The sequence below is a fragment of the Athene cunicularia genome, assembly GCF_003259725.1.
Source record: "Athene cunicularia isolate RWA chromosome 4 unlocalized genomic scaffold, athCun1 chr4_part3, whole genome shotgun sequence".
NCBI classification, from domain to species: domain Eukaryota; kingdom Metazoa; phylum Chordata; class Aves; order Strigiformes; family Strigidae; genus Athene; species Athene cunicularia.
The window spans coordinates 6,404,304-6,422,348 of NW_020799100.1; the positions used below are offsets into that span (position 1 = coordinate 6,404,304).

At 34.2% G+C, this 18,045-nt stretch overlaps 1 protein-coding gene across 4 annotated transcripts in view; it reads left to right on the top strand.

Moving 5' to 3' along the window:
* The first annotated feature begins 913 nt into the window (after window positions 1-913).
* STAG2 (stromal antigen 2) overlaps window positions 914-18,045 on the top strand; it is a 43,892-nt gene continuing 26,760 nt past the window's right edge. For all 4 annotated transcript variants that reach the window (XM_026848477.1, XM_026848475.1, XM_026848476.1 and 1 more), the window contains exons 1-12: window positions 914-1,079; window positions 3,132-3,210; window positions 4,356-4,517; window positions 7,231-7,327; window positions 8,655-8,731; window positions 10,284-10,488; window positions 12,714-12,865; window positions 14,934-15,007; window positions 15,116-15,239; window positions 16,375-16,473; window positions 16,570-16,649; window positions 17,162-17,269. In XM_026848477.1, the coding sequence (XP_026704278.1) occupies window positions 1,036-1,079; window positions 3,132-3,210; window positions 4,356-4,517; window positions 7,231-7,327; window positions 8,655-8,731; window positions 10,284-10,488; window positions 12,714-12,865; window positions 14,934-15,007; window positions 15,116-15,239; window positions 16,375-16,473; window positions 16,570-16,649; window positions 17,162-17,269 (1,301 nt within the window). In that variant the 5' untranslated portion in view covers window positions 914-1,035. The remainder of the gene's footprint in view (window positions 1,080-3,131; window positions 3,211-4,355; window positions 4,518-7,230; window positions 7,328-8,654; window positions 8,732-10,283; window positions 10,489-12,713; window positions 12,866-14,933; window positions 15,008-15,115; window positions 15,240-16,374; window positions 16,474-16,569; window positions 16,650-17,161; window positions 17,270-18,045) is intronic.

Sequence of the window (18,045 nt, forward strand, 5' to 3'; positions counted from 1 at the left end):
GACTCGAAAGGGTTTTCTTCTTGCTATTGTATCTTTAAAATACCTGAACATCATGCTTTCTTAATTTAACTGTATAAAAGTTAGCCTGGGGCAGACAATTGACATAGAAAACTTTAGCCTGCATGGTTAAATCTTGCATTTGAAGTATCCAGTGAGTTTTTTTCCCCTTTAAACATAGGAAAGTTAGATAAATAACAAAATTTGTGAACAGGTAGCAATGTAATAAAGTTGAAAAGTATTTCACAATCTTTGTTTTCTTGATAAAACACTTTGCTGTTTCTGATAGTTTTCATTGTAACATGTGGATAGTATTACCTTCTTTGATATTCTTAGAGTCTTGTCAAATGCTTTAAATGTTAAAACTGATGTAAGCCTTGTTTATCAACTCGGGAAGACAGGGAGTTGTGAAACAGCTGGTTTTAAGAACTTGGTATAAGAACTTATCTTTATGGAAAATGTCCTGGAAGTTTACAAATTGGAGATACAGAGTTGATATATAGAATGTCCTTAGATGTACACATACTGTGCTTTAACTACAAATCTGGTTTTGGTTTGGCTAACCAGAAATATCCTAGTGTTGGTAAGTCTGGGCTCTGCCGTGAATGGTGTTAACAGTTCAAACTTTAAACTAGTATAGAGTTAGAAATAAAAGCTATGACTTGCAAGGTGTTAATGAAAACCATTCCAGTTTGCTCATCCTATTCAGAAAATGTTTTTTTGCTGTATGTTTCTGTATTTTATTTTATGTGATGCTTTTAACATTTGTGGAGGTACTTAGCAGGATTGTGGGAGGAGTCAGAATATATAAAATGTTTAAACAGGAAAAAGCTTGGTTGGAAACAGGGTGGTGTGATCTAAATTTTCTGTGTTTTCAACTTTTTTATCTCTTCATATATGGAAAAACTTTCACTGTATTTATTTTATTTTGTTATAGAAGTTGTCCACTACAAAAGGAGAAAGAAAAGTAAGCTTGTACTTCAGACTGGTTTTTGAATATCTTTCTAATACAGTGGTGTTCCAGAAGATGATAAAGAAATGATAGCAGCTCCAGAAATACCAACTGATTTTACTCTCCTTCAGTAAGTGTTCTAAGAATTTGTAGTTTCATTTTTAAATGTACTGGTTCTTTTTAGCGTTAATACATACTGTTGGTTTTCTCTTGAAAATAAGGATACAAAATGATAGAATAGGGTTCTCGATTTTTTTTTTTCCCCCTATTGAGATGTTGATAAAGCATCGTTTGAATTCTTTCTTGAGTATTCAGCAGTAATTAAATAAAGCATTGTTTGAATTCTTTTTTGAGCATTCGGCAGAATTAAAACCAGTAATTTAGAAATGCTGAATTACTTAAAATTATTTAAAACTTTGCTAGTAGGAAGCCATTATGACAGGCAGTTCTCAGGATTTTTGTCTTTGAAAATGAAATGTTTGAATAAGAAAGTCTGATTTTGACTACCAAAAAAAGTTTCCTTCATCAATGCCTCTTTCCAGGGAGAGGAAGTAGTTGAGGTATTTGCCCTTAATAACTGGGACAGATCACCTAATACTTAAAATGCCTAATGCCAAATGCTTTAGTTAAAGTCAAAATCTTAGGTTTCCTGAGGCATCAGTCCCTTGGTGATTCTGACATTTTACTACCTCTGTAGTTTTCCTACAGTTTTTAAGAGACGGACATTGGAATTTCCAAGATTTAAAATCGTGTATTGATTACATTTTGGATAGAGAAGTAAAGTGATCATTTTAAGCACCTCACCTTTTAATTTGCAAGAAATTGGCACAAATACCTTTCAACAGACTGTAGAAATTGATTAAGTTGGTATAAAATCTAAAAAGATACATAGATTTGGTTTTGTATCAATGAGGTTGTGGGTTTTTTTTTTCCTTTTAACGAGAAATAAAGGTAAATTGGGAGATGGTTTATAGTGGATTTTACTCTGTTCACAAAGTTTGTTGCTTAGTGAAATATTTGAAATTTGTGTCCCATGCTGTTAAAATAAGAACACCAAGGAAATTTTGAAGAAGAAATATTTCTCACCTTTTCCTTTCTTTTTTTTTTTTTTTTTTAAATTTTATTCTCCCCCCAAGGTTGGAGAGTTTTTCAGTCAGTATCAGAGTACATAGTCAACAAAACCAGAAATAGCAAAATACATGTTAAAACGCAGAAATCTCCTTTCAGACACTTGCAATAGTGAGAGACCTCAAGTTTCTGAATGGTTTTAGAATGCTATAAATAAATACATGGGAATGGGTCTCCTGTGCCCCCTGGTCATCTTTGTTTGCATTGTTAATTGAATCTGGAATTGTGTATCAGAAATTTGTGATGATAGCTGAAATTCATCATCCTGTGTGTATGTGTTAAAACAAGTAGCATCACTTCAGTTGTATTCTACAGGAAATGCAGAAATAGAGAATATATAAGCTAAGCTGTATATTATTGTATATTCTGTATCAATAATTTAGGTGATTTCTCACCACCCCCCAGGGCTCCCCCTCAGTGTTGTCAATGAAGCATTTGTATGTTGATGCAGCATATTTTAATGATGTAGGACATCAAACAAATGAGAAAGTTCATATATTGTTTAACAACTTTTTACCTTATAAGCCTAAATAGAACTACAGATTCTTTCTGATGGAGATATGTCACCTAAAGATTTTTCTGTACCTTTCAGCATAAGTGCATACCTCTTTAACTACTTGGTTTCTAACAGCATGAAGAGATCTGCTGAGACATTTTGGTTGTAAGGGAAGGTGGTGGTTTCTTTTTTTTACTGTTGTTTTTTTCCCCCCCCTCTTTAATTTCGTTTTAAGTATTTATAGTGCTCTTTGCTTTTTGAGATGGTGTAATAAAAGCAGGGTTCCCAACCTGTTGCTATTTTCTACCCACAGTCACGCCTTTTAGATGTACTGTATGGCTTTCTTGGCAATTAAATTGCTTGGAGGAGGAAGGGGTAGGGTGTGAGTGTGAGGATACACTCTGATCTGTTCCTCGACAGTAGACTTAAACAGAAGAAAAAAGCAGTTTCACTGTTAGAGTTGACTTACTGAACTGAGAACATAATGTGACCTTAAGTAGTATATTTAAGAATGATCCTGATGAAGTGTGTAAATGCTTTGTCTTTTTATCCTTGCAGGGAGTCTGAAACACACTTCTCTTCTGATACAGATTTTGAGGATATTGAAGGAAAAAACCAAAAACAAGGCAAAGGAAAAGTATGTTCAGTTTATAGGGATACTGAAACACTCTACTGTTATGATTGAAGAGTTCAGCACTTGCTTTGAAGCTGAATGAGCTAGGAATGTTTTCTGGAAATGCGAGTGTTCTCTGAAGAGTTCATATTTGTATTTGTGTGGAAATGCTTCATCTTGAGTATTTGCATCATGTTTCTGTAGACCTGTGAAGATGTGAGGGAGGTGGGGGAGAAAAAGATTAGCTTTGATTTGATTAGTCTCTCTGCATGTGTTCCATTCTATACTTAAATGTGGTGTTAATACAGTCTCTTTTGGCTAGTGTCGTTAATTCTGTCTCTTTTAATTTGATAAGTGAACAGAAACCAGTAATTCAGTTAAAAGGGTTTTTTTGATAGGTCGTAGACAGGAGGTTACACTACCCATGTGGGGAGGTCTAAACCCAGTTAATAGCCATTCTTTCTCCTCATCCGACAGGTGTCCTCCCTGCCCTGCCTGGGTGGCTTCTGCCCCCTCACTGACTTGGTGCCCACTGCCCTCAGCTCCTTCACTGCCGTGGCACAGGCAGGATACTGCCTCACCGGGCACCCTGTGTACCTATACTGGTGCAGAGTGCCCCATTACTGAGAGCTGGTGATAAATAGCTTTATACAACAGTCATTTAATTTCGGTTTAAATTTTTTTGTCCTTTCTTCTTTCTGTAAGTCATATTTGATTTGGGAAATCGCATACAAAGGCACCTGTCTATTCTTCCTCACCACAATTTGCCAATATGTGCTCAAAATAAAAACCAGAAGGTTAATAAATTGCAGAGGAGTCTTTGTGCTGTATGTTAAGGGAAGTGCCTATAGATGTTTTAAATAAAATCTGTATAATCTGTTTTACAGTTTAAACATGAGAAGAATCTTTGTGTCATACACTGTCACTAATTGCATTTTTAGCTGCTAGAAGATTTTAAGTGAGGGAGGAAGAAATCGAACCTGTAGAATTCTTGCTGGTCTTTGTTTCAGTGAGGATCAGCTGTTATTCTCAACTTTGGATTTTAAATCTAGTTCCTGAAAACAAAAGGCCTTGTGTATAGTTGTCATGGTAAGAATAGTAATTCAGTTTTTTTTTAAATTGCTACATAGTACCCAATTAAAGCTTCTTGTGCATGTGTGTGATTGCAGACCTGTAAAAAAGGAAAAAAAGGACCAGCAGAGAAGGGGAAAAGTGGAAACGGGGGAGGGAAACCTGGTGGTCCGAATCGGATGAATGGACATCACCAACAGAATGGTGTGGAAAACATGATGCTGTTTGAGGTAGTTAAAATGGGCAAGAGTGCTATGCAGGTAAGTCTTGGGATATCTCTATGACTTGGATGAATATACACTTTAAATATAACAATATTTTCCTGTACATATGATTTAATAAAATGAAGTCTAAAGTAAATATTTTCTTCAATTTGTAGTTTTTAGATCCAGATTAAGATTTTATTTTAAAAAGTGGTTTTGCATTGTTAAGGTGTAAATTTGAACAAACTGATTTTTTCATTTCTAAATGTCAGGCATGAATAATCACATATATAATGAAGATATTCAAATGATTATTCAAAGTGAATTTTCAGTATCCTGAATGAAGAAAGGTTATTTTAGATTACATGACTTGAAAGTCCTTTTTGTGTGACTGTAACTAAATATAAATGTGCCTTATGCCTATAGTTGTCATGGAATTTAACAAGGATTCTGTAGTTTGTAGATCCTCCCAGAGCTCAGATTATCTGAAAAGAAATAATTATTTCTCTTACGTCACCCAAAGTAAAATCAACTATCTACAATTTAGAGGCTACTCTTTGAATTTCCCTGAGGTTGACTTAGCTAATGTATATTGCAAGACTTAATTGGGTGGAATTTGGGTCAGGAAATTTTAACCTGTTAGAAGTCTAGGCATTAGACACTGTCTCCACTAATAGGTCTGAAGTCAATCTAGTAAGAAATTCAGCACTTCCTTTTTTTTTTTTTTTAGATTCACTTAAATCAGTAAAGTGTTTGCTTGACTCTGTGAATCTTCCAGTGGAGATAGGGTTAAAGTGTAAGCCTGTCAGCCGTGAAGCCTTCCTGCTGACTCACTCGTGACTCCTCAGCAGCCTCGAAGAAAGCCTGTCTTTGGGATTGAAAATCTAGAGTTTACAGCTTCTGTGATACACACGCAGAAAGCTGGGTCTGTATGCAGTCCTCCCAAGATTTGCAGGCCGCCTGCATTTAGAGCTGGAAACCTTGAAACCTGAATACCTTGGCAGAAATTTAGTTCAGACTTTTAAAAAAGAACAGGCTACTTCGATGTATTTGTACAGAGAAATTCTGATACATCCGTCATTTGTTCTGCCATATTTCAAAGCAGGTGGAAAAACTATACTTTTCTAACTGTTGCTGCGTGTGCGGTACATTTTCAGGCAATTATCAGCAGTTTTATCTTCATGACAGTTTAACTGTTTAAAAGGGTACATAGTCAAATTCTTTTGCTCTCTAAGAGCAAAATGTACCTTTGCCAGGCCTGATTATTTTGAGTTGGGGATTGATACCCAGATACTGGAGTGACTCTTAGTCGATATTTTTTTCAAAATTAAGGAATAAAAAAATTCTCAAGGTATTTCTAAAGTAAAGTCCACTTTAGCACTCAGTGTAATATTTTCTTTGTGGCCCACTGAGCTTGCTTACCTGAAAACATTTTGATGATCATTTTTATTTTATTTTAAATACTGTTCCATATCTCATTCTGAGTTAGTGTCTATTCTCTGGCAAAAACAGATGGTTAATCCACTGAGACAAAATTTTTTGAGAAACTACTGTTTTGATGGGGGTTCTTTAAAATAAATAAATTCTGAAAACAAGGCTGTCTAACTGAAATATGTCTAATTGCTAGCATTGTCTTGTTCTTGCAGAGTGACCTTTATAAGCCTGATTTAAGATGTTTCCTAAATTATTTCTCTAGGTTCTGATCCTACTGGGAAGGCTATGACAGTTTCACTTTGAGTTTTTCAGTCTTTCTGACTTGCTGACGAAAGTTGTGCATCATACTACAAACAGCCTTAAATTTAAGGAAGAGGGATTTAGCTTCAGAAATTTTTCTGAGTGGTGATATATTTTATTTGTCCTCACAGCATTATTGCCTGTGAGACTAAGCACTAAGAAGAGTGTAGACAGGAAGCACTGGAGATGCTGTGTAGTCCAGTTGTCTTTTGGAAGCTCTGAAATATTTTGTTATCTCTCTTTATTTAGAATGACCCTAGATTTTAGGGCAGTGTATCAACATACTAAGAAAATCAAAACTGAGAGCTTTATGCTAAACTGAGTCTGTTATGCCTGTGTTAATTGTATGATGTATGTTTTGACTTCTGCAGCAGACAGTTTGTTCTATACACATGGATGTTTTAAACATAATTCCATGTAAATTTTGTTTTCTCAAAACATTATCCCAGGTTTCCTATTAATTTGCTTCCTTTAAGTATTTTCAGTAAAATGCTCTTGTTCCTATTTGGTTTAGTGAATACAGAGTAATTAATGTCCATGCAGTGTAGGGCAGTGCTGCTCATCCTGTTACGGCTAATGTGCATGGAGCACAGTTCATCAAAAGGGCAACATTTCTGAAGAGTACAGAGAGTTGTAGCTGTTGAAACTGAACACCTAAATAGTATTTTTAGAGAAGCGTCACTAGTTTGGGGGGTGGGGGGATGGGAGATAAAACCTGCTTCTGTGATGTATACCAATTATTTTTACATTCTTCCTCAAGAAAAGTTACTGTAGGACTCTATGGTATTCCTGTGCTTTAAGTGTCAGTTTTGTACTTCTATATGTTTATAGAATAAAATAAGTTATCTTCTTCAAAACTGATACTATGGCAGTAGAGGATCATTCCAACATTTTGTTCTGTATTAATCAAAAACCTACAGAGTTCAAGTTATTTATGGAAGGAACAAGAACCACTTACTAAAAAGCAATTAAAAAACACTGAACTGTTTTCAATTCATGAAAACTAAAAAGCGCCTTTATATTTGTTTCTTTTCAGTCTGTGGTGGATGACTGGATAGAGTCATACAAACATGACAGAGATATAGCACTTCTTGATCTCATTAACTTCTTTATTCAGTGTTCAGGCTGCAAAGGTAAGATACTGAAATGTTTACTCATCCATTTAAGTAATACTGTAGTATGATTCTCATTCTTTCCTTTTACACTACATATGCTGTAAAGCTGTTCCATCCCTGTGCCTTGTTTACATTATTATGGTCTTGTAGTTAAGGTAGTATTTGTGAAGGTGGGAGCAGGAGGTTTAGAAATATTACACTATGTTTAACATTGGAGATTAAGCCTTTTGTATTCACACCAGAGAGAATGCAGTACTGGTACATAACACTTACTTCATCTTCCTCTGTTACTGTTATTATTTCAGAAAACCATCTCTCTATTGTTGATAGTTTAGCTTGTTCAGTCTTACAATTCTAGTTTGGATTTATCTATTTTATCATTAAGTGTTTTAAGGTTGTTTTATAGCCTTTATAGAGATACTTGATTTAAAAGAGATTATGGACAGCTTCATGGTAGCCTGGCTACAGTAAGATTGTATTTCCATATTTTATTTTATTCTCTATATTCTGGTTGTCTTTCCTCACTTCCATGTCCTCCATTCTTTTTCCCCTCATCTCCTTTTCAAGAGAACTTACCCTGCAGTGTCCCTGTGCTTGATAGAGTAGGACTGGATGTAATTTGTTCTGCTCAAGCATTTCTCTGTTCTGATAAACTTTTAATGTGCATAAATCTCCAGAAAGTTAACAGCATTCCTCAGAGGCTTTCCATGCTTTCAAGAGCAGTGACCTTTTGATTATTGTTACCAGATAAAACTACAGAATCTTTTAATGTTTTCTGAGATGATCTTTGTCATGAAATTTGCAGTGTAGTTGCAGTAAACTTTAGATCTATTTGTGTTTTGTATCATGGTTTACTCTTAACAATTTGAGACTAAGACAAATAAAAATTGTGTGAGATCACTGTGTTTTAACCGTGCAGAACATTATATGTAGCAATAGAGCTGTTCAAAATTGTCTTATACCATTTACAATATTGAGTTCTGAAAGGCCACTTCAGGTTAATGTAGTCTCTTGGCTGATGAAGAGGTCTGGCACAAGTATCTTTGACTTCTGAATATGCGTGAATGAGTAAATTGTAGATGTCTGTGTACACATGCACACAAAACATGCTTTTAAGGAATAATAATAATAAAACACATCTGTAAAAAAAATACAAAGTTTTGGTGCCAAGCACTTGTTACACATAGATGCTAAAATAAAAAATGCGTAACTTCCTAAAAAAATACATGTATAATCTGTAGGTGAGCTGAAAATTGCTAATTTTTATATTGTTGCAGTACTCATGTCATCTGCCATCTACCTCTTTCATACTAAAAGTGCCAATAATCTAATATCTAAATTGTAGGAGTCGTTACAGCAGAGATGTTCCGACATATGCAGAATTCTGAAATAATCCGAAAAATGACTGAAGAATTTGATGAGGTAATTTAATGAAGTTCTGATAATGTATTGATATTAACTTTTTATTTTACCTGCCCTAATCTTACTGGATCATGTTGCTAAAGGTTTCTTTCATGGGTAAGGTCAGCTGCAAAATGACAGGACTGTTATGAATGAAAAGATAGAACTCCCTTATTTCAAAGAACTTGTAAGACTAGGAAGTAAGCTCTGCATGTATATAACTTGTTTAATTAATGGTTTAAGAAATCAGTATTGGCTTTCAGTTTTTGAATAGTGGGAACTCCTACTACTGTGGGGCTGTGTGGGATGTCTCCCTGTTCCTGCTGTGTATGTAAGGCCTTTAAGTCTTCAGCTTTTAAAATGGTTGCTAAATTTATTTCTGTTCATTCATTAATCTACAAATTGTGGGGATTTGAATTTCGTTATTCTCCAGTTGAAGACTATCACTTTGCCGTTTATGGGGATTATAACTTTTTTTCCCTTTAAATTGTCACTTTCTGTTCCACTGAGTGTTGAGGTAAATGAGATGCATCGGGTTTTTTGGTGTGGGGTGTTTGTTTGGGTTGGTGGTGTTTGGTGGTTTGTTTTTTTTTTTTGTATGTTTATTTTTGAGTGTTACTCCTTTCCGTCTGTGTTCCAGAAAACGTAAAGGTAGCTTTAAAACCTCCTCCCAAAACTTGTCTAATATGGAAGTAATTTTCTCCTGCCCCATTAAAATCAATTCTAAATACTTGAATTATCTCAATGCATAAAGAGATTTTAGTACTTTTAAGGCAATAATGTATGAAATTTATAAAGCTTTGGCTGGGACTGTTTGGCGGATTTTTTTTTTTTTTAATTTAATTTTATTATTATTACTATGTTATGCTCACTCTTTCTTGTAAGAGAATTCCAGTTAACAACTGTCAGATTTCTAATCCCTTTTCATGGTTACTTTCTCTGTCTTCGACCTGTATTGTTGTTTATCTTTTTAAAGGAGTTTATCACAGCAGCACTAATACAAGTGTGTGTTAATTTTTTTCCTGGGCATTTTACTATTATCTGTAAAGGTTCCCAGATCAGGAGAGGAACACACATTTGTTATATTCAAGGTTTTCATAGAAGATCATTTTATTACTTAAGGAATTTTCAGTCTGATATGTCAGCATCTCCCTGTCAACTTTGTTATGGTCCTGAACTGAGTGTTCCTAAACATGCCAACTGTTCATCTGATGGTTCTTTTGTTCTAGTGTAACCTGAAGCAGATTTGTAAGGGATATGAATTTTTTTAATTTTTAAAATTTATTTTTACTTCTAGTTTTTTTTTATGGGGTAGGACAGAAAGAAGAAATTAGTAGTTAGTATATCTGGTTATGTGTGTTTTTTGGGGTAGGACTTGTAGAATGTTGCCTTTGCATATGATATGCCTGAGCTGCAAAGTAGGTGTGTATTTGTGGAATCAGGTTCTTCTGATGTATTATTTTTATGGCATCAGAGATACTGGCTTTAAAGTTGTACCCACCTCTTTTTAATCTTAATAAAATAATTTTTAAGATTTTTGAAAATATTTTCTGTTTTGTTCTGTTTTTAATAGGATAGTGGAGATTACCCGCTAACTATGGCTGGTCCCCAGTGGAAGAAGTTCAAATCCAGTTTTTGTGAGTTCATTGGAGTACTCGTCCGACAATGTCAATATAGCATCATATATGATGAATATATGATGGATACTGTCATTTCACTGCTTACGGGGCTGTCAGACTCACAAGTCAGAGCATTTCGGCACACTAGTACACTGGCAGGTCAGTGAATTATTTTTTATCTGTGTAATATTACTTCCAATTTATGTTTTGTGTTGCACAGGAAAGAATTGTTCTGGTTGAACTTGGTATTTGACATTCAATTCGTGTTTCGTTGCGTGATAGTTTTTGTCTAATGCAGCTTGTTTTGGTATAGCTTTCTTGTCTTCATAGGTTTTTCATTACTGAAAACAGCATTATTTTAAAGCATTCTGTACCAGCTGTATAGTACTTCATTTTTGATAGCTTCAACCATAGTTAAGAGTAGAAAAAGTAAATATAAGGAAACTTTTCAGTAGGTTCTGCAAGTTTGTCTGTGGTCATTGTAAGGCTGTAGGTTATCTTTTTAACCTCAAATGCAGTTGAACCTGTTTATGCTCTGTGCTAAATCCAACAGGAGTCAGATTGAATGCAATTTTTGCTACAAATTTCAATTGTACTGAATATTGAGACTGTGACACAACGTAATTGAAACTACCATTTCCATTCATTGCATTAGCAGTAATTTTAAAGAATGATTCATCAGTGATACAACCACTAAATTTCTGTATAAAGTAATTGTGCTTGTTTACATGATTATTTCTTTCCCAATCCATTAAATTTCGTAGAAATCCTTATGAGTTTTAAGTATGGAGTGTTTTAAATAAAAACATAATTATACTTTATATGGACAGAGGATAAGCTTTTTGGATAAGGAAGTCCTAAACCTGTGTTGATTGATGAAGAAGGGTCTCAGATGACACTGTGCAGCATTCCACTTATGTAAGACTTACATAGCAATTTTAGTCTGAACAAGGTGAATTTAGACTGTATGTGAAACTGAGTTTTTACCACACTGGAAACAGTTCTTGTTAGCTTCACTGGCTAACATTAGCTTCACTGGAACTGGCTGATATAAAGCTAGCTTCAGTTCTGACTATCTGATCAGTTTTTCTCTTTCATCGGTCATCTCTCTTGAATATACTTTAGCACACTGTGCATCAGACTACTGCTGTGAGACTCTCACTAGCCAAGGCATTTATTACAGAGATGAACAAAACCTTTTACCTCAGGAGAATATACCAATTTTTTGCTCTGTCATCATTTTGACTGTTGCACCATATGACTAACGTAACTTTCAGTTATTAAAAACCAAGTTCTTGTAGTTTTTTAAAAAATTTGAGTTGTGCCTGCATAGAAGTTTCATGTGAATTTCATCACACAAAAAAATTTTTATCAGTAGTCTGTTTACATTTGTTCACATCAGTAGTCAGTTCAGTTGATTTTGTGTAATTACTTAACGCATTTCATGTGAGATTATAGTTTATATTCTTGAAGATTGTGTTTTATACAGGATAGAGACAGCCAACAAAATACTTGTATCCATATTTACTGTTACTTAGAGTAATTTTGGCTTCTATGGTTAGCTCAGACTTGTTCTTTTTGTCTTGATATCCTTGGAGATCACTGTGTGTGATGATATTTCAGTGTATCTGCATGTCTTTACGCCTTGCTCATCAACTTTATGCTAGTGATAAATGCTTAATAATGTCCTGTGTATGCTCTGCCAGTGCAAGCCCTTTCATGCCTTCTTGTTAGAAAAGTTCCTAAGAAAAGCACCTCCTGGTTTCTGCAATCATAGGTATCCATGTGCACCCTGTTTTAAAAATGTTACTTCAGAAATAGAAGCATGCAAAAAAATCCCATCAAAGTGTATTTTACATTTTGGTCAGTTCTCTGGCTTCTAATTGGCTAATGTCCTTTTTCTGCATCTGCAAATAAAGGAATATTTAAAGAAAACTGCCTCTCATAAAAATTGAGGGAAAAAGAATGCTATGACATGATGGTGTTGGTTGTCTAAGACATTTCTTTTTGAAGAAAGAAACTTCTTGTATGTTTGAGGATTACTAACTGATTTTAATAGTGGAATCCTTTTAATATTTCCTGTGCTATGTTTATAAATCCGATGTTCCACCTTCATTTTGGAGGAGAAGCATATCCTATATCTCAGTTCAATAATGATGTTTACAGCGTTAAAAAACTAACAACCAACAAAACAGTCAGTGTTTTATTTGTTGTGTTAATAAGTAATGATCCAGTGCTTAGTCAGTGCTAAAGCTTGCATATCAAGAAGTTTACAGTGAATATATTTTCATAAATACAGAAAGTCTTGACAGAAGGGGATGGCTCAAGATTTTTTTGATCAGGTAACCTTTTAAATAATCTTTATTCTTTTCACTTTTTTGTAGCCATGAAGCTGATGACCGCTTTAGTGAATGTGGCATTAAATCTTAGTATCAACATGGACAATACACAACGGCAGTATGAAGCAGAACGAAATAAAATAATTGGAAAACGAGCTAATGACAGGCTGGAACTCTTACTGCAGAAAAGAAAGGAGGTTAGTGCAACTGTCTGTAGCTGGTGTGCATAGCATGAGTGTTGATAAATGACAATATCATTCCGTAATTTGATTTTTTGTTAAGGTAGTTATTAGTCCTGTTTCATTCTTTAAGTTGTTTATGTTTAATGTTTGAAAAACTTAATTACTCTGAAGGTGCTTCTTACTGTTTGGTTTTCTGTAAGAAGAGATAAATGTAGACTTTAAAAAAAAATTCAGACAGTGCTGTCTTAGTCTTAGGCTGTCTTATTAAAAGAGACTGCAATCATTAATAGCTATTTTTTTGTTACATTTCTTGACTAATTTTCTAAAGTGAGCTCAAATATGTAACAAAAGTTACCATACATTGACTGTTTTTGTCTTGTAGAGAAGAACACCAAGATCTTGGGGCAAAATAGTGGTCATATGATGTCAATACTGATCTCAGTAGAAAGTGTGATTAAAGGCTTTAGATAAGGTTTTTTCTTCTACAGAGAACACTAACAAAATTGAAAATGCAGTCTATTTGTATTTTCTTTCTTTTTGTGTAAAAGGGACTTGCTGATTCATTGCTGACAGTGCTGTCTTGTTGAAAGCCCCAATTCATTCATGTTTAAGTTTTAATTTTCTGGGGAAACTAGTGTTTGGTTTTGGTTTTTGGTTTAGATACTAGAAATAAGTTTCTCCTGATCAAAGGAGTTGAACTTTTCTCTTCAACTTTTTGTTACCTGTTAACCTTTTTACTTTACTTGACAATTCAGTTTAACAACTTTGTCTTCTGTTCATCTCACAAAGATCTTGCCATTTGAGATTGATCCCTTAAACACCCATTAAATGTAGTTGTGCAGGACCAGTCCTATTATAAGTAATACATAGATATACAGAAAAGGCAGAGATGTGAGAATCAAGATTTTTCCCAGTCTCAGTTGCTCTTATCTATATTGCCTTTTAGGATTTCTTGCTGGCTTTTCTAGTTTTGGTTTTTGATTTTTCTGGTTTTCTCATAATAAATGAAAGTAATATTTGAAGTAACATTCAATTGTTTGTTTGATCTCATGTTTTGTTTTATTTATAATACAACCTTATCCAGTACTAAAATTACTGATTCTTTCAAGATGTCTTTTGTTTTAATAGTTTGGATTTTTCACCCCCTTTTTCTACTTCAGAGGCTACTGTAGGCAAGTGTTAGATTTAGGCCCAGAACATGTTAAATGTTTTGCTTTGTTAAGCAAAACATTTGACTTCCTCAGTCCTTGACTGTTCTCATTAATGTCTCAATTTGTTCTACCTTTATAGTTCAAACTGCAAAAAGAATATGCTTACCTGTTGATAATATTTAGTTATTTCAGATCTTCTAACTGACTTTCTAGAACTTTCAAAGCAAATACAATTTTCTGTGTTTTAAAATATTGCATGTGTCACTTTTCAACTGATTTGCATGTCTTGCAGTTGTTGTTACTCTGAGAGTGGTTTTGTCTCCCCCATTATTCTTCAGCTTCATATTCTTAAAAGTAATTTTTTCTGCAATACCTTACTCAGTTTCTGAATATTTTTCTTCATAATTAAGTGATGGCTAAGGAGGGAAGAGGTATTCAAAAGAGAGTGTATGCTGCTCACATAGCAATTTGCAAAGTTTTTCATCTGTATCTTGTCTGTTTATATTATAAATTCTTTAGTGTACAGAAAAGACTCCTTGTAATGCAGTTCACGTGATTTGGGTATTGTTCTAATAGTACACGTACATAAAAACATAGTAAGCATTAAAAATTGAACTGAATATTAGGCTTTAAAAGGTACTAGAAAGTTAAATCAAATTTTCTTGCAAATAACTGGTTTCTGCAAGCTCCTTCTTGTCTCTTACAGTTGAACAGTTTTCCAGTGGTCAGAATTATGAAATTTTGTATGCTGTGGTAGATACAATTCCTTAAATAATAGAATACTGAACTGTGAAACAGATTTGTAGATATTTCAGGAAAGGATTTAATGGCTACACTTGTAATTGTTAATTTAGTTTGTCTAACATCATCACCATCTGATCTGTCTGTAAAAGTGTTGCTCATTGTTTATTTACTCTTTTTCACTCTTTCAGCTTCAGGAAAATCAGGATGAAATAGAAAACATGATGAATGCAATATTTAAAGGTGTTTTTGTGCATAGATACCGGTAAGTTTCTCTTAGTAATTTGTAGCTTCATTAATTTATTTTGGAAGCTGGTGACAAATTATTTCTAATTATTCATGTTTGATTCTGTTGTCCCACTTCTCTCCATAGAGATGCAATTGCTGAAATAAGAGCTATCTGTATCGAAGAGATTGGAATATGGATGAAGATGTACAGTGATGCCTTTCTCAATGACAGCTACTTAAAATATGTAGGCTGGACTATGCATGATAAGGTAAGCTGCGCTGCAGAAACAGAACAGAATCATGAAGCATAACTCCACGTTTTTGATCATTGATCTTGCCAGACTAAGTTCTGATTTTGTAACTGGTTTAATTGGTCACTGCTTTTCTTACCACTCAGAAGCACTGGCATTTCAACATACATATAAAATAGACGAATCTTTTGAATATTTTAGAGAATATACATAGATTTTTTAAGGAACTGTGATTTGTAAGGAAATGTTTTTTTCTGTTTGTTTATTGCTGGTACAGTCTTCTACTTTATAATTCTTAACTATTATGCATTTCACATGGAGTAATCCACTCCATAGCTTAACAGTTTCTTTGTTTTGCCAAGTTAAGTAACTTGTTAGCGTTCTCAGATAGCTGTTAAAAGCATGGGAAAAGTCCCCCTTTGTGCTGATAAATGCCTCTAGCTGTTACTTATCAGCTACCAGCTAGAGATTATTCTCTGCTTGGAGTGGTCAACAGATAGAGTTTACAAATAACTCCTTGATTTATTGTTGAGTCTGCACTTGTCAGAGTTCTTGCATTGGAGACTTCCAGTTATCGAATTTGAAGTGAAACAAATGAGGAATGCTCATGCATGCTGTGCTGTTCATGGGTTTGGTATCAAAAAACCCACTACCCTCTGGCCGTGGGGTGATGATAAACTGTGTGAAGTCAGCTGGCCTAGACTTCTGAAAAGTATTTCTGTATCTATGCCTTTGAACATGTTCTCTGCTAAAGTATATCTTGTACTTTTGGAGGAATATTTCTCTCTGTATCTACATGGTAATTCTAATCTAACAAGAGATGGTTGTTAATGCTATAGATGTTGCCAGTTTTAAGTGAAAGGAAACACATAGAATTCTACTTAGCATTTAAAATACATCTTTAAACAATGAAACAAGTGTATTTTGACTAACATACTAACATCATTAAGACACTGAGGTTTGGGGGGGAGTTTGTTGTCTGGGTTTTTTTTTCCATTCGTTGCCTTCTTACAAACAAAGACATATTCTCGACAACACTTAATCTTTGATTTAGAATTAATTCAGACTGCAAAAGAAACTTTTCTTGTATGATTTGAAGATCATGTCTGTATTCTATACTTGACTTTTAATCCAGTTCTTAATTTTATTTTAGCAAGGAGAAGTAAGACTCAAATGCCTAACTGCTTTGCAAGGGCTTTACTATAATAAAGAGCTTAATTCCAAATTGGAACTCTTCACCAGTCGATTCAAGGTTAGTGTAATTTCTTATTCTTAAGTATGTATGAATTTTTTTTAAGTTGTACTACAATTCTTTCCTCTTTGAAAATACTTTCTTTTGTGTTCTTAGGATAGAATTGTGTCTATGACTCTTGACAAAGAATATGATGTTGCAGTCCAAGCAATAAAATTACTCACTCTTGTTTTACAGTAAGTACCTGTATATCTCCTTATCTGACATATAACAAATACGAAAACTTTAAAAGTATTTCTCATACCTGTGGGTTAGGACAGCAGCTTGACAGAATTCAGATAATCCAAAGTCTAGAGAAACATCTATGCATTTTGGAATTTCAAAAGTAATCTGGCTAGAACAATGCTGTTACTAACCTACCATGATTAAGTAAGTTTAAACGCTACAAACTTAGAATTCAGCCTCCCTAATTTGAAGCTCTCGTAAAATATTTGAACTGAAGAAATATAGGCTGTATTGCACATCACACAGTAGTTAAACTTTTGAGCATAACCTAACATCAACCACTCACACTTTATCATTATTTTTTGTTCAGGAAGACTTTAGAAGCAAACTGTTTTGTTTTGGGTTTCAGGTTGATAAATTGAAGGAAAGGGTTTAGATTCTTCTTAATTTCCATGTCCCTCATTAGAGATCGTACTCTGTTGACTCACACTCTTTTCTTTCTTCCTCCAATCCCCACCCCTAGGAGTAGTGAAGAAGTTCTAACTGCAGAAGACTGTGAAAATGTCTACCATCTGGTTTATTCAGCTCATCGGCCAGTAGCAGTTGCCGCAGGGGAATTTCTTTATAAAAAGTAAGATGGAGAAATTATAGGTAACTTCTTGTTTCTGTAGATTTTAGTGTGTGTGTTGATACTATGATTCTAGTTAGTTTTAATTTAGCAAAGGAAAACTGGACAATGAAGTGGCCCTAAGAAATAACTTACAGAAAATTTAACACTACTGTAGGTTTTGAACTGTTGTAGTTTTTCTGAATGGGAAATAGAGAGTAATTCTGAAGGCTGTGCTTTAAAAGCTTGTATCAGGGAGTATAATAAAAACATTCCTGTGTCGTCTTCTTTCATCCTCCTTGTGGTCTGTAAAACATTTTAAAATGTTCACGTAGTTTGGTACCTGAAACTTGTGCTTGCATCATAACAAGTATCTTCTCATTTGTAGTTCCCACCCACCAGAGTTGGCTCATATTCATAAAATATTTTTCTATTTAACAAAAAAAAAATCTAACACCTATATCAGGTGTGTAGGGAAAGAAAATAGAGTTTCCTTCTAATACTTTTCAGACCTTCTTCCAGTATTTCTTTTGTTGCTTTGAAGTCTCATGTGGGGAGGTTCAGAAAATGTAGTTTGAAGGAGGAGCATGGGACCTCAAGCACCTGCTATTATCAATGATGTTTGTAAAGTATTTTGTTCTAATTATACATTCCACTGGAAACAGTCAGTGAAATACTAACTCAGCACATATGAAATTGTTCAAATGATAATTGTCCCAAATTACTTCCTTTCAAAATAAAATGTGGAGTCAGGCAGCAAGCTATTAAGTGTGTATCTGTAAAAAAACAGTATCTTGCTA